This window comes from Microchirus variegatus (assembly GCF_963457635.1).
Source record: "Microchirus variegatus genome assembly, chromosome: 2".
NCBI lineage: Eukaryota > Metazoa > Chordata > Actinopteri > Pleuronectiformes > Soleidae > Microchirus > Microchirus variegatus.
The window spans coordinates 538,343-554,012 of NC_139803.1; the positions used below are offsets into that span (position 1 = coordinate 538,343).

At 45.1% G+C, this 15,670-nt stretch overlaps 1 protein-coding gene across 1 annotated transcript in view; it reads left to right on the forward strand.

Annotated features, from left to right (window-relative positions):
• The window catches only part of LOC310944550 (neural-cadherin), a gene marked incomplete at both ends in the record, with an annotated part of 36,069 nt that overhangs the window by 11,632 nt on the left and 8,767 nt on the right, over positions 1 to 15,670 (forward strand). Inside the window, 17 exons of the mRNA XM_083910350.1 lie at positions 1,212 to 1,437; positions 1,765 to 1,969; positions 2,045 to 2,156; positions 2,659 to 2,908; positions 3,495 to 3,637; positions 3,869 to 4,041; positions 4,113 to 4,281; positions 4,702 to 4,872; positions 5,663 to 5,835; positions 6,401 to 6,568; positions 6,643 to 6,892; positions 7,815 to 7,942; positions 8,073 to 8,259; positions 10,551 to 10,694; positions 11,424 to 11,707; positions 12,621 to 13,229; positions 13,960 to 14,956. Of these exons, the coding sequence (XP_083766476.1) occupies positions 1,212 to 1,437; positions 1,765 to 1,969; positions 2,045 to 2,156; positions 2,659 to 2,908; positions 3,495 to 3,637; positions 3,869 to 4,041; positions 4,113 to 4,281; positions 4,702 to 4,872; positions 5,663 to 5,835; positions 6,401 to 6,568; positions 6,643 to 6,892; positions 7,815 to 7,942; positions 8,073 to 8,259; positions 10,551 to 10,694; positions 11,424 to 11,707; positions 12,621 to 13,229; positions 13,960 to 14,956 (4,389 nt within the window). The remainder of the gene's footprint in view (positions 1 to 1,211; positions 1,438 to 1,764; positions 1,970 to 2,044; positions 2,157 to 2,658; positions 2,909 to 3,494; positions 3,638 to 3,868; positions 4,042 to 4,112; positions 4,282 to 4,701; positions 4,873 to 5,662; positions 5,836 to 6,400; positions 6,569 to 6,642; positions 6,893 to 7,814; positions 7,943 to 8,072; positions 8,260 to 10,550; positions 10,695 to 11,423; positions 11,708 to 12,620; positions 13,230 to 13,959; positions 14,957 to 15,670) is intronic.

Sequence of the window (15,670 nt, forward strand, 5' to 3'; positions counted from 1 at the left end):
ATGAAAATTATTCCTTAAGAGATTTGCGAATATTTTCAACAGATCCTTGTTCAGGGCGATGCCGACTATTATGATGGTGAATTTCAAGTTATTCCGAGATACTTTTTATTTTCGAGAAGAAAGTCAGCTCACTGTCAAAGTGCATCAGGGCAAATGGATAATTTCCTGAATTTCAAAATTTTGTAAAAATTATTCGTTAAGAGTTTTTCAAATATTTTCAATGGATCCTTGTTCAGGGGGATGCCGACTATTATGATGGTAAATTTCAAGTTATACCAAGATACTTATTTTTTTCCTGAATTTCAAAAATTCATTAAAATTATTCCTTAAGAGTTTTGCAAATATTTTTTACGGATCCTCGTTCAGGGTGATGCCGACTATTATGATGGTAAATTTCAAGTCATTCCGTGATACTTTTTGTTTTTGAGACAAAAGTCAGTTCACTGTCAAAGTGCATCAGAGCAAATGGATCATTTCCTGAATTTCAAAAATTCATGAAAATTATTCCTTAAGAGATATGCAAATATTTTCTACAGATCCTTGTTCAGGGTGATGCCGACTATTATGATGGTAAATTTCAAGTTATACCAAGATACTTATTTTTTTCCTGAATTTCAAAAATTCATGAAAATTATTCCTTAAGAGATATGCAAATATTTTCTACAGATCCTTGTTCAGGGCGATGCCGACTATTATGATGCTAAATTTCAAGTCATTCTGAGATACTTTTTGTTTTTGAGAAGAAAGTCAGTTCACTGTCAAAGTGCATCAGGGCAAATGGATCATTTCCTGATTTTCAAAAATTCATGAAAATTATTCCTTAAGAGATATGCGAATATTTTCAACAGATCCTTGTTCAGGGTGATGCCGACTATTATGATGGTGAATTTCAAGTCATTCTGAGATACTTTTTGTTGTTTGAAGAAAGTCAGCTCACTGTCAAAGTGCATCAGGGCAAATGGATGATTTTCTGAATTAAAAAAATTCATTAAAATTATTCCTTAAGAGTTTTGCAAATATTTTCAATAGATCCTTGTTCAGGGCGATGCCGACTATTATGATGGTGAATTTCAAGTCATTCCGAGAACCTTTTAGTTTTTTTGAAGAAAGTCAGCTCACTGTCAAAGTGCATCAGGGCAAATGGATCATTTCCTGATTTTCAACAGGTCATGTTGTGGGTGTGGTCAGACAGACAGGTCATGTTTTTCCAGATGACGACGACTGCTTCGAGGTGGACCGTCGTTCCGGTGAGGTCAGGACCGCAGGGCGACCTTTGACACCTGGTCAGGAGTACCTGCTGCACGTGCAGGCCGTGGACCAATGGGGACGCAAAGGGGCGTCGGCCTCTGTGTCCGTCCTGGCTGGTCGCCGCCCACCACAGTTCACCAACGCCACCTACAGGCTGAACGTGGCAGAGAACACAGCTGCTGGTTTAACGTGAGTCACTGAGGAGGAGGAGGAGGAGGTGAGAGAGGGGAGGAGAGAGAGAGAGGAGAGAGAGAGAGGGAGGAGAGAGAGAGAGAGAGAGGGAGGAGAGAGAGGAGAGAGGAGGAGAAAAGAGGAGGAGGAGAGAGAGAGGAGAGATTTCTGTTTGTTTAATAATGGGACTTATTCTTTGTGTGTGTGTGTGTGTGTGTGTGTGTGTGTGTGTGTGTGTGTGTGTGTGTGTGTGTGTGTGTGTGTGTGTGTGTGTGTGTGTGTGTGTGTGTGTGTGTGTGTGTGTGTGTGTGTGTGTGTGTGTGTGTGTGTGTGTGTGTGTGTCAGTGTTGCCATGGTGAAGGCCCTCTCCTTCCAGGGTCAGTCCATCTGTTACCAGTTGCAGGTGAACCCTGGTAACATGTTCAGCATTGACCAGCAGGGCGGCGCTCTCAGTCTGACTGCAGCTGTGGATTATGAGAGTGGACACAAGGTGTTCAGTGTGACGGTCAGAGCGTCTGAGTGTGAGACTGGACTGAGCAGTGACACACAGGTAACACACACACACACACACACACACACACACACACACAGTGTATCAATGATAACAGTCAGGCGCCCCCTGCAGGTTGTTGTTCACATTACAGATGAGAACGACTGCACACCTGAGTTTGTTCAGTCCATTTACACCAGAGACAACGTTCAAGAGAACATGACAACAGGAAGTTCACTGCTCACAGGTAACACACACACACACACACACAGAGACACACACACACAGACACTAACACACTAACACAGACACAACACACTAACACACACACAGAGACACACAGAGACACAGACAGACACAGAGACACACAGAGACACACTAACACACACAGACACACACTAACACAGACACAGACACACACAAACACAGACACACACACACACAGACACACACAAACACTAACACACACACTAACACACACACACACTAACACACACACTAACACACACACAGACACACACTAACACACACAGACACACACACTAACACACAGACTCTCACCTCCTCTCTCCTCCTCCTCTCTCCTCCTCCTCCTCTCACCTCCTCTCTCCTCTCTCCTCTCTCCTCCTCCTCCTCCTCCTCTCACCTCCTCTCTCCTCCTCTCCTCCTCTCTCTCCTCCTCCTCCTCTCACCTCCTCCTCTCACCTCCTCCTCTCCTCCTCTCACCTCCTCTCTCTCCTCCTCCTCAGTGCTAGCTCGTGATTGTGACTCTGGAGTAAATTCTGATCTTTCGTACTACGTTGACGACGATGACTTTGACATCACGTCAGGGGGCGTGGTCAGGCCGGCCCGTGGCCTGGACTACGAGCGGACCAATCACATGTACGAGTTTGTGGTGGTCGCCGTGGACGCGGGCACGCCCCCTCGCACTGGCACCGCCTCCGTCCGGATCCGGGTCTCCAATAGCAACGACGAGGCGCCCGTTTTCTCCCAGAGCGTGTAAGGACGATCGAATTCTTCACTTTAGAGGGAGGGGGCGGGGCTGAGGAAAAGGGGGCGGAGCTGACAGCGACCGAGGACATTGCTATGCTATACGCTAACTTCTTAAAATGCATCACGTGTCAATCAAAATTTACGAACATCATGACACTTCAGCGGCCCCACTACGTAATAATATTTTTTCACGTACGTTGGGGTTACTTGACTGGCGGCCATCTTGGAATGCCAGATCTCAGGGTTTCCGTGTCGGAAATATCCGACTTCCCTCCACCGCCATCATGTTTGTGTTTTCAGTTGTGAAGTTTACGAATGGCAACCCACACATAATCGCATATAGTTGCATTCTACACTCTCACCACTAGATGTCACTGTCGCTCACGCACTGGACCTTCAATTTGAACGTTGTTAGCAGCTTTAATCGCAGAAATAATTGATGTCGCAAAATGACGAAAAATATTTAAAAAAATTCAAATCCTGCAACGTGGAACGTATATCGCGCCGCTCTGGTTAGCCTTAGCATTAGCATTAGCATTAGCCTGGTGCTAAAATATGTGTGTCACGTGTCTCTGTGCTCGTCCTCTCTCAGCTATAAGACCTTCCTCAGCGAAGACGCCGGTCCGGACACGCTGGTCGCCATCGTCCACGCCAACGACCCAGACGGCGACGCGGTCTCCTACGCCATCGCCGGCGGCAACGAGGACGGCAACTTCCTGTTGGACAACCTCAAAGGTGAAAGGACGGCGGAGGAGCAACAGAAAAGTCGCTAAAATATACTCCGGATCTCCCCGGTAACGCTTTATCGTGTCCGATATCACAATTCAAGATATTTTAAATATAGATCCCGGTTCTGGCGTCGTTGGTCGGTGGCTCTGCTCTAGCTGCTGCTGCTGCCCCCTTGTGGTAGTAGTCATGAGGTGCAGTGGTCAGCAGATGACCTGTGTTTTGTTTGTTTGTTCGTAGGAATCATCAAACTGCGGCGAAGTCCACCTCCGAGACTGCGAGGACCTCGCTACGTCCTCAACGTCACCGCCACGGACGACAACGCGTCCGGCGGACCGCGCTCGCTCAGTAGCTCCGCCCACGTCGTCGTGCGAATCGACGACGTCAACGACAACAAACCTGTTTTCCAGGAGGTGAGCGACCGGCGCTCGTAGTCACGTCGGTTTATCGTAGAAACGCTAACGTGTCTGCGCTCCGCTCTCAGTGTCACGGCTACAGTCGGAACGCCGTCGTCTCAGAGAACCGGCCGCCGGGAACGTTCGTGCTGCGCGTCCACGCTTACGACGCCGACGTGGGCGCCAACGGCGACGTCAGATACGGGATCGTGCACCGAGACGGCGTCTCCTCGTCTTTCCACATCGATCCAGAGTCTGGTGAGTTTCCTCTGTCATACGACAACATGTAGACTCGTAGAAATGGCGGTTAGTAACCATGCTAACCTGTGTTTGTCAGGTTAGTAAACATGCTAACCTGTGTTTGTCAGGTTAGTAACCATGCTAACCTGTGTTTGTCAGGTTAGTAACCATGCTAACCTGTGTTTGTCAGGTTAGTAAACATGCTAACCTGTGTTTGTCGGGTTGGTAGCCATGGTAACCTGTGTTTGTCGGGTTGGTAAACATGCTAACCTGTGTTTGTCGGGTTGGTAACCATGGTAACCTGTGTTTGTCGGGTTAGTAACCATGGTAACCTGTGTTTGTCGGGTTAGTAACCATGGTAACCTGTGTTTGTCGGGTTAATCACCATGCTAACCTGGGTTTGTCAGGTTAGTAACCATGCTAACCTGTGTTTGTCAGGTGTGATCACCACGGCGGTTAGCTTTGACCGCGAGCGTCAGCGGGAGTTTACTCTGTCGGTGACGGCGACCGATCAGGCCGACGAGCCGCTCATCGGGATCTGTCAGGTCACCGTGACGATCGCCGACGTCAACGACAACAAACCCAAGTTTGAGAACAGTCGCTACCAGTGTGAGTACTGCATAAAGTACTACTACTACTACTACTACTACTACTACTACTACTACTGCAACAACCAGTGAGTACAAGTACTGCTTAAAGTACTACTACTACAACAACCAGTGTGAGTGCAAGTACTGCATAAAGTACTACTGCAACAACCAGTGAGAGTACAAGTACTGCATAAAGTACTACTGCAACAACCAGTGTGAGTACAAGTACTGCATAAAGTACTACTGCAACAACCAGTGTGAGTACAAGTACTGCATAAAGTACTACTACTACTACTACTGCAACAACCAGTGTGAGCACAAGTACTGCAAAAAAATTCTACTAGTACAGTATTATGATGGTGTCTCTTGTGTCTTTTGTGTCTCCTGTCTGTTGCATGTCTGTGTGTGTCTGTTGTCTCTGTTGTGTGTCTCTTGTGTCTGTTGTGTGTCTCTTGTTTCTGTCTGTGTGTCTCATGTGTCTGTTGCGTCTCTTGTGTGTCTGTTGTGTGTCTGTTGTGTGTCTCTTGTTTCTGTCTGTGTGTGTCTGTGTGTCTCATGTGTCTGTTGCGTGTGTCTGTGTGTCTCATGTGTCTGTGTGTCTCGTCTGTCTGTTGTGTCTCATGTGTTTGTTGTGTCTGTTGCGTGTCTGTTGTGTGTCTGTGTGTGTCTCTGTGTCTGTCTGTTGCGTGTCTGTTGTGTGTTTCTTGTGTCTGTTGTGTGTCTCGTGTGTCTGTTGTGTGTCTGTATGTGTCATGTGTCTGTCTGTGTGTGTCTGTTGTGTGTCTGTTGCGTGTCTGTTGTGGTCACAGACTTCCTGTCTGAGGACACTCCTGTAGGCAGCAGCTTCCTGCGTGCAGCAGCTCACGATGACGACCAGGGAAGTAACTCAGTCATCACTTACTCTCTGACCAATCACAGTCCAGAGTTTCTGCTCATCAACCCACACACAGGCTGGATCTATGTCAACCAAGCTATATCACAGGTCACTGACACACACACTGACACACACTGACACAGACACACACTGACCTAGACACACACTGACAGACACACACTGACCTAGACACACTCAGACACACACTGACCTAGACACACACTGACCTAGACACACTCAGACACAGACACACACTGACACAGGTCACTGACACACACACACTGACACAGACTCACACTAACCTAGACAGACACTGAAACAGACACACACAGACACACACAGACACACACAGACACACACAGACACACACTGACACTGACACAGACACTGACACAGACTCACACTAACCTAGACACACACTGACACAGACACTGAAACAGACACACACTGACACAGACAGACACAGACACACACTGACACAGACACACATGCACGCACACAAACTTTATCTTCTGTCTGGGTTGTCTGTGGTGTGTTGTGTCTGTGTTGTGTCTGTGTTGTCTCTGTGTTGTCTGTGTTGTCTTCTGTCTCTATGGTGTCTGTGTTTTCTGTGTTGTCTGTGTTGTTTGTGGTGTCTTCTGTCTGTGTTGTGTCTGTGTTGTCTGTGCTGCAGACGTCCAGGATCAGTCAGCAGATCGTAGCGTCAGATGGAGGAAACAGCAGCAGCTCTGTGGATCTGAGCGTCTTCATCACTAACGTTCACAACCAGCCGCCGCAGTGGGAGGAGCTTGAGTACAGGGTCACTGTCCCTGAAAACACGGTCCGAGACGCTAAGATCCTGGTGAGTCACGCAAAACAATAAGACATTTGAACTCAGCAGCAGGGGGCGCTCACACTATTATTGATCTTCTTCAGACCGTCAAGGCCACGTCGGCGCTCGGTGACCCTCGTGTGACCTATGACCTGGAGGAGGGTCAGGTCCCTGAGACCAACACGCCGGTGAGATTCTACATCAAACCTAACCGCGCCGATGGCTCCGCCTCCATCCTGGTGGCCGAGAACCTGGACTTTGAGACCACGGCGTTCTTCACGCTGAGAGTGAGGGTTCAGAATGTGGCTGCGGTTCCTCTGGCCTCGTTCACCAGCGTCTACATCAATGTGACGGGTGAGAAGTCACATGACTGACAAGATAACCTTCATAACGTTTGTAACCACAGGTTTCACCGTTTATTTAAAACAGAAAAACATCTATACACTTAACTAAACTGGTGTAAACTTTGGTGTAAACCCTGGTGTAAACCCTGGTGTAAACTCTGGTGTAAACTCTGGTGTAAACTCAGATGTTTCCTGGTGTAAACCCTGGTGTAAACCCTGGTGTAAACCCTGGTGTAAACTCTGATGTTTCCTGGTGTAAACCCTGGTGTAAACCCTGGTGTAAACCCTGGTGTAAACTCAGATGTTTCCTGGTGTAAACCCTGGTGTAAACCCTGGTGTGAACCCTGGTGTAAACCCTGATGTAAACCCTGGTGTAAACCCTGGTGTAAACCCTGGTGTAAACTCTGATGTTTCCTGGTGTAAACCCTGGTGTAAACCCTGGTGTAAACCCTGGTGTAAACCCTGGTGTAAACCCTGGTGTAAACCCTGGTGTAAACTCTGATGTTTCCTGGTGTAAACCCTGGTGTAAACCCTGGTGTAAACCCTGGTGTAAACCCTGGTGTAAACCCTGGTGTAAACTCTGATGTTTCCTGGTGTAAACTCTGGTGTTTCCTGGTGTAAACTCTGGTGTAAACTCTGGTGTAAACTCTGGTGTAAACTCTGGTGTAAACTCTGGTGTTTCCTGGTGTAAACTCTGGTGTAAACTCTGGTGTAAACTCTGGTGTAAACTCTGGTGTGAACCCTGGTGTAAGCCCTGGTTTAAACCCTGGTGTAAACTCTGGTGTAAACTCTGGTGTAAACTCTGGTGTGAACCCTGGTGTGAACCCTGGTGTTAACCCTGGTGTAAGCCCTGGTTTAAACCCTGGTGTAAACTCTGGTGTAAACTCTGGTGTAAACTCTGGTGTAAACTCTTTTTTCCTTGTTGTCTTCAGACGTGAACGATAACGTCCCTTTCTTCTTGTCGTCCACCTACGAGGCCACGGTTCCTGAGGGCGCAGACATCAGCACGTCAGTGGCTCAGGTATCGGCCACAGACATGGACTCTGGTCTTCACGGGACGGTGAGGAACATCTACACCTTCTCCTCCTCCTCCTCCTCCTCCTCCTCCTCCTCCTCCTCCTCCTCCACCTCCTCCTCCTCCTCCTCCACCTCCTCCTCCTCCTCCTTCATGTCCTCACGTTCCTCCTCAGATCCTTTACTCCATCCTGAAGGACGAGAGTGGAGACTCTGAGCTCTTCATCATCGACTCTCTCAGCGGAGTCATCGTCACTCGAGCTTCTTTTGACCGCGAGCTCAAATCCTCGTATCTGATCGAGGTTCAGTCACAGGACGGATCTGAGTCTGAGAGAGCAGGACAACAAGGTCTACACAACACTGGTAACTACACACAAGTCTACACAACACACAAGGTCTACACAACACTGGTAACAACACACAAGTCTACACAACACACAAGGTCTACACAACACTGGTAACAACACACAAGTCTACACAACACACAAGGTCTACACAACACTGGTAACAACACACAAGTCTACACAACACTGGTAACTACACACAAGTCTACATGACACACAAGGTCTACACAACACTGGTAACTACACACAAGTCTACACAACACACAAGGTCTGCACAACACTGGTAACTACACACAAGTCTACACAACACTGGTAACTACACACAAGTCTACACAACACTGGTAACTACACACAAGTCCGAAGTCTGAAAAAACTCATTTTATTTTTGAAAACAAAGTCTTATTCTAAAAAAACTCATTTTATTTTGAAAACAAACTCTTATTCTGAAAAAAAATATTTTTATTCCATAAACAAACTCGTATTCTGAAAAAACTTATTTTTATTCTGAAAACAAACTCTTATTCTGAAAAAAATCATTTTTATTCTGAAAACAAACTCTTATTCTGAAAAAACTTATTTTTATTCTGAAAACAAACTCTTATTTTGAAAAAACTAATTTTTATTCCGAAAACAAACTCTTATTCTGAAAAAAATCATTTTTATTCTGAAAACAAACTCTTATTTTGAAAAAACTAATTTTTATTCTGAAAACAAACTCTTATTCTGAAAAAACTCATTTTTATTCTGAAAACAAACTTTTTTTCTGAAAAAACTCATTTTACTACACACAAGGTCTACACAACACTGGTAACTACACACAAGTCTACACAACACTGGTAACTACACACAAGTCTGCACAACACTGGTAACTACACACAAGTCTACACAACAATGGTAACTACACACAAGTCTACACAACACTGGTAACTACACACAAGTCTACACAACACAAAAGTCTACACAACACACAAGGTCTACACAACACACAAGGTCTACACAACACTGGTAACTACACACAAGTCTACACAACACTGGTAACTACACACAAGTCTGCACAACACTGGTAACTACACACAAGTCTACATGACACACAAGGTCTACACAACACTGGTAACTACACACAAGTCTACATGACACACAAGGTCTACACAACACACAAGGTCTACACAACACTGGTAACTACACACAAGTCTACACAACACTGGTAACTACACACAAGTCTGCACAACACTGGTAACTACACACAAGTCTACATGACACACAAGGTCTACACAACACTGGTAACTACACACAAGTCTACATGACACACAAGGTCTACACAACACTGGTAACTACACACAAGTCTACACAACACACAAGGTCTACACAACACTGGTAACTACACACAAGTCTACACAACACTGGTAACTACACACAAGTCTACACAACACTGGTAACTACACACAAGTCCGAAGTCTGAAAAAACTCATTTTATTTTTGAAAACAAAGTCTTATTCTAAAAAAACTCATTTTATTTTTGAAAACAAAGTCTTATTCTAAAAAAACTCATTTTATTTTGAAAACAAACTCTTATTCTGAAAAAAAATATTTTTATTCCATAAACAAACTCTTATTCTGAAAAAACTTATTTTTATTCTGAAAACAAACTCTTATTCTGAAAAAAATCATTTTTATTCTGAAAACAAACTCTTATTCTGAAAAAACTTATTTTTATTCTGAAAACAAACTCTTATTTTGAAAAAAATCATTTTTATTCCGAAAACAAACTCTTATTCTGAAAAAAATCATTTTTATTCTGAAAACAAACTCTTATTTTGAAAAAACTAATTTTTATTCTGAAAACAAACTCTTATTCTGAAAAAACTCATTTTTATTCTGAAAACAAACTTTTTTTCTGAAAAAACTCATTTTACTACACACAAGGTCTACACAACACTGGTAACTACACACAAGTCTACACAACACTGGTAACTACACACAAGTCTGCACAACACTGGTAACTACACACAAGTCTACACAACACTGGTAACTACACACAAGTCTACACAACACACAAGTCTACACAACACACAAGTCTACACAACACACAAGGTCTACACAACACACAAGGTCTACACAACACTGGTAACTACACACACACAGAAACACTCAAACACAGACACACAAACAGAAACACACACTCACACACAGTGTTTGTCGTCCTGTCCTCCTCAGACACACACACACACTCACACACAGTGTGTTTGTCGTCCTGTCCTCCTCAGACACACACTCACACACACAGTGTGTTTGTCGTCCTGTCCTCCTCAGACACGTCGTACGTCAGGATCGTGGTCACGGACGTGAACGACAACGCTCCGGCGTTCTCTCGTCCCGTGTACGAGGCGAGCGTGAAGGAGGACGAGGAGGTGGGCGTCGTCTTCATCAGCATCACCGCCAACGACCACGATGAAGGTGAGTGACACGCACATACACACACACACACACACTCGAAAAAATGACCTTCTGACCTTCACTGATGACTCATCAAAGGGATTGATGTTGACTCTTATTCTGAAAAACTATTCTCAGACAACTCTTATTCTGAAAATGTGGGAAAATGAAAGCATGAAAACCAACTCTGAAAATCTGAAAATATAAACACTCTTATTCTGAAATACTGCAATCTTATTTTGAAAAGAGTCTCACACAAACTTTTATTTTGAAAACAAACTCTTATTCTGAAAAAACTCATTTTGTTTTGAAAACAAACTCTTATTCTGAAAATAACTCATTTTATTATGAAAACAAACTCTTATTCTGAAAAAACTAATTTTTATTCTGAAAACAAACTCTTATTCTGAAAAAACTCATTTTTATTCCGAAATCAAACTCTTATTCTGAAAAATCTCACTTTTATTCTGAAAACAAACTCTTAATCTGAAAAACTCATTTTATTTTGAAAACAAACTCTTATTCTGAAAAAAACAATTTTTTTGACACACACTCAGTGTGTTTACGTTATTGTTTAAAGTCAAATGAAGACGATAATTGTCTTTTATTAAAGTCACATGATCACGTTAGTCCGACTAAACTCCAGCTTGTCTTAGTCAGACTAACAGATCATGTGACTCATAGTCCGATTACTCCTGCACATAAACACTCAGTCTAAACACACACTGACTGTCCTCGTCTCTCGTCCAGGTGCTAACGCTAAGCTGCGTTACCAGATCACGTCGGGGAACGGCGCGGGCAGCTTCGGCGTGGAGCCTGAGGTGGGCGGAGTCTACGTGGCCCAGCGTCTGGACTACGAGACGCAGCGGCGCTACGAGCTGAGGCTTGTGGCCTCCGACGGGAAGTGGGAGAGCGAGACGCTGCTGGTGGTTGAGGTGGTGAACTGCAACGACGAGGCGCCGCTGTTCAGTCAGAGCGAGTACGACACCGCCGTGAGCGAGGAGCTAACGCAGCTGCCCGTCTTCATCCTGCAGGTCAGGATAACTAAAGCTGCTAAAGTCATATAGCTACATTAGGTAGCTGCTAAAGTCTTATAGCTACATTAGCTGCTAAAGTCATATAGCTACATTAGCTGCGAAAGTCTTATAGCTACATTAGCTGCTAAAGTCATATAGCTACATTAGCTGCGAAAGTCTTATAGCTACATTAGCTGCTAAAGTCATATAGCTACATTAGCTGCTAAAGTCATATAGCTACATTAGCTGCTAAAGTCTTATGCAACATTAGCTGCTAAAGTCATATAGCTACATTAGCTGCTAAAGTCTTATAGCAATATTAGCTGCTAAAGTCATATAGCGACATTAGTTGCTAAAGTCATATAGCTACATTAGCTGCTAAAGTCATATAGCTACATTAGCTGCTAAAGTCATATAGCTACATTAGCTGCTAAAGTTTTATAACTACATTAGCTGCCAAAGTTATATAACTACATTAGCCGCTAAAGTCATATGACTACATTAGCTGCTAAAGTCAAATAGCTACAGTAGCTGCTTAAGTGATATAGCAACATTAGCTGCTTAAGTCTTATAGCAACTTTAGCTGTTAAAGACAAATAGCTACATTAGCTGCTAAAGTCAAATAGCTACATTCGCTGCTAAAGTCATATAGCTACATTCACTGCTAAAGATAAATAGCTAAATTAGTTGCTGAAGCCACATACCTACATTCGCTGCTAAAGTTATATAGCTACATTAGCTGCTAAAGTCATATACCTACATTCACTGCTAAAGACAAATGGCTACATTAGCCACTAAAGCCATATAAGTACATTAACTGCTAAAGTCATTTAGCTACATTAGCCGCTAAAGTCATATAGCTACATTAGCTGCTAAAGTCATATAACTACATTAGCTGCTAAAGTCATATAGACACTTGTTTCCTCGTCAGGTCTCAGCCACAGATCCCGACCAAGACGCCGACCAAACTGCCGTCCGTTACTCGCTCCACGGTCAGGGAGCCGGCGGCGAGTTCACCATCGACGAACGCACCGGGAGAATCTACGCTCGGCGGCGTCTGGACCGCGAGGAGCGTCCGGCGTGGAGGTTCCTCGTCCTGGCCACGGACGAAGACGGCGGCGGCCTCACGGGATTCGCCGACGTGCTGTTGGCAGTGCGCGACGTCAACGACAACGCGCCCTTCTTCCCTTGTCCCGCGCTGCACGTGGACGGATGCTTTGTCGGCCGAGTGGCTGAGAATTCTCCTGCAGACACCGTCGTCATGGAGATGAGAGCCGTGGACCTGGACGAGGGCGGGAACGCCGCGCTGACGTACAGCATCGTCAAGAACAACAACCTCGACCTCTTCTCCATCAACGCCACCACGGGAACCATCTACACGCTGCTGCGCTCCCTGGACCGCGAGGTGGAGGAGCGCCATCTGGTGGTGGTGGAGGCCAGAGACGGAGGAGGACTGACGGGGACGGGGACGGCCACCATCGTGGTCTCAGACGTCAACGATCACCCGCCCGTCTTCACTCAGAGCGTCTACGCCGCTCAGGTGAGTTTACCACATCATCTTCAGTCATGTGATGTGGTTACTGACCATAAAGTCATATAGCTACGTTAGCTGCTACAGCTACATTAGCTGCTAAAGTCATATTGCTACGTTAGCTGCTAAAGTCATATAGCTACATTAGGTAGCTGCTAAAGTAATATATGTAGCTACATTATCTGCTAAAGTAATATATGTAGCTACATAAGCTGCTAAAGTAATATATGTAGCTATATTATCTGCTAAAGTAATATATGTAGCTACATTATCTGCTAAAGTAATATATGTAGCTACATAAGCTGCTAAAGTAATATATGTACATTAGCTGTTAAAGTCATATAGCCTCGTTAGTTGTTAAAGTCATATAGCTACATTAGCTGCTAAAGTAATATAGCTACATTAGTTGCTAAAGTCATATAGCCTCATTAGTTGGTAAAGTCATATAGCTACATTAGCTGCTAAAGTCATATTGCGACATTAGCTGTTAAAGTCATACAACTACATTAGGTAGCTGTTAAAGTCATATAGCGACATTAGCTGCTAAAGTCATGTAGCTACATTAGCTGCAAAAGTCATGTCGCTACATTAGCTGCTAAAGTCGTATAGCTACATTAGCTGCTTAAATCATATAGCTACATTAGTTGCTAAAGTCATATAGCTACATTAGCTGCTAAAGTCATATAGCTACATTAGCTGCTAACATCATATAGCTGACGTACGTCTCTGTGTCTGTCAGGTGACCGAGGACCTGGAGGTGAACAGCGAGGTCCTCGTGGTTTCTGCCACAGACGGCGACGAAGGCGAGAACGCCGCGGTGACGTTCAGCGTGGTGGGCGGCGACGAGGACAGGAAGTTCTCTGTGGAGACGGACAGAGTCAACGGACGCGGCGTCGTCATACTGAAGAAGAAGCTGGACTTTGAGAAACCACACGAGAGGACGTTCAATCTGACGCTGAAGGCCGAGGACGCAGACTTCTTCAGCCTGGCCCACTGCGTGGTCCAGGTGGTGGACTCCAATGACCACGCCCCCGTCTTCTCCCCACAGTCCTACGCGTCGGCGTCCATGTCTGAGGACGTCGCCGTGGGCACGATCGTCGCTCAGGTCACAGCTTCTGATCTGGACTCGGGACAAAATGGACGTTTCTCCTACAGCATTTCCAAAGAGTCCGACCCCCACGGTCAGTTCCTGGTGGATCAGTCCGGGTGGGTCATTCTGAGCGCGTCACTGGACAGAGAGAAAGCCTCACAGCACAGGATCACGGTCCTCGCCACCGACGCTGGGACTCCGCCTCTGACAGGAAGCGCCATGGTGGCGGTGACCGTGCTCGACGTTAACGACAACGGGCCGGAGTTCCAGGTCACGTATGAACCTCTGGTTTGGGAGAACATGGCGGCGCCGCAGCCGGTGCGAATGAACCGAACCTCCTACATCCTCCACGCCGCTGACCGCGACACCTCCCCCAACGCCGGCCCCTTCTCCATACGGCTGCTCGCGCTCACCGCGGACGCCGCGTATTTCAACTTGACAGACTTTGGGAACGGCAGCGCCGCCCTCGCGGCTCTGCGGCCCTTTGACCGCGAACGACAGAAAGAGTACCGCCTCCCCATCCTCATGATTGACAGTGGCTCTCCTCCAATGAGCTCCACCAGCACGCTGACGGTCATCATCGGGGACAGGAACGACCACGCCCACTCTGCAGGACACACCCACTTCATTGTTTACACTTTTGATGGTAAGTTAACCAGTTAGCTGCTAAAACCATATAGCTACATTAGGTAGCTGCTGAAGCCATATACCTTAGCTGCTTATGTAATATAGCTACATTAGCTGCTAAAGTCATATAGTTACATTAGCTGCTGAAGTCACATTAGCTGTGTAAGTCATATAGCTACATTAGGTAGCTGCCAAAGTCATATAGCTACATTAGCTGCTTAAGTCATAGTTACATAAGGTAGCTGCTGATGTCATATAGCTACATTAGCTGCCATACTCATATAGCTACATTAGCTGCCATAGTCATATAGCTACATTAGCTGCTAAAGTCATAACTGCATTAGCTTCTAAACTCATGTAGCTACATTAGCTGCTAAAGTCACATTAGCTGCTTAAGTCGTAGTTACATTAGGTAGCTGCTAAAGTCATATAGCTATATTAGCTGATAAAGTAATTTAGCTGCTATAGTCATATAGCTACATTAGCTGCTAAAGTTATATAGCTACATTAGCTGTTAAAGTAATATGGCTACATTAGCTGTTAAAGTAATATAGCTACATAAGCTGCTAAAGTCATATAGCTACATTAGCTGTTAAAGTAATATAACTACATAAGCTGTTAAAGTCATACAGCTACATTAGCTGCTATAGTCATATAGCTACATTAGCTGCTAAAGTCATATAGCTACATTAGCTGTTAAAGTAATATAACTACATAAGCTGTTAAAGTCATA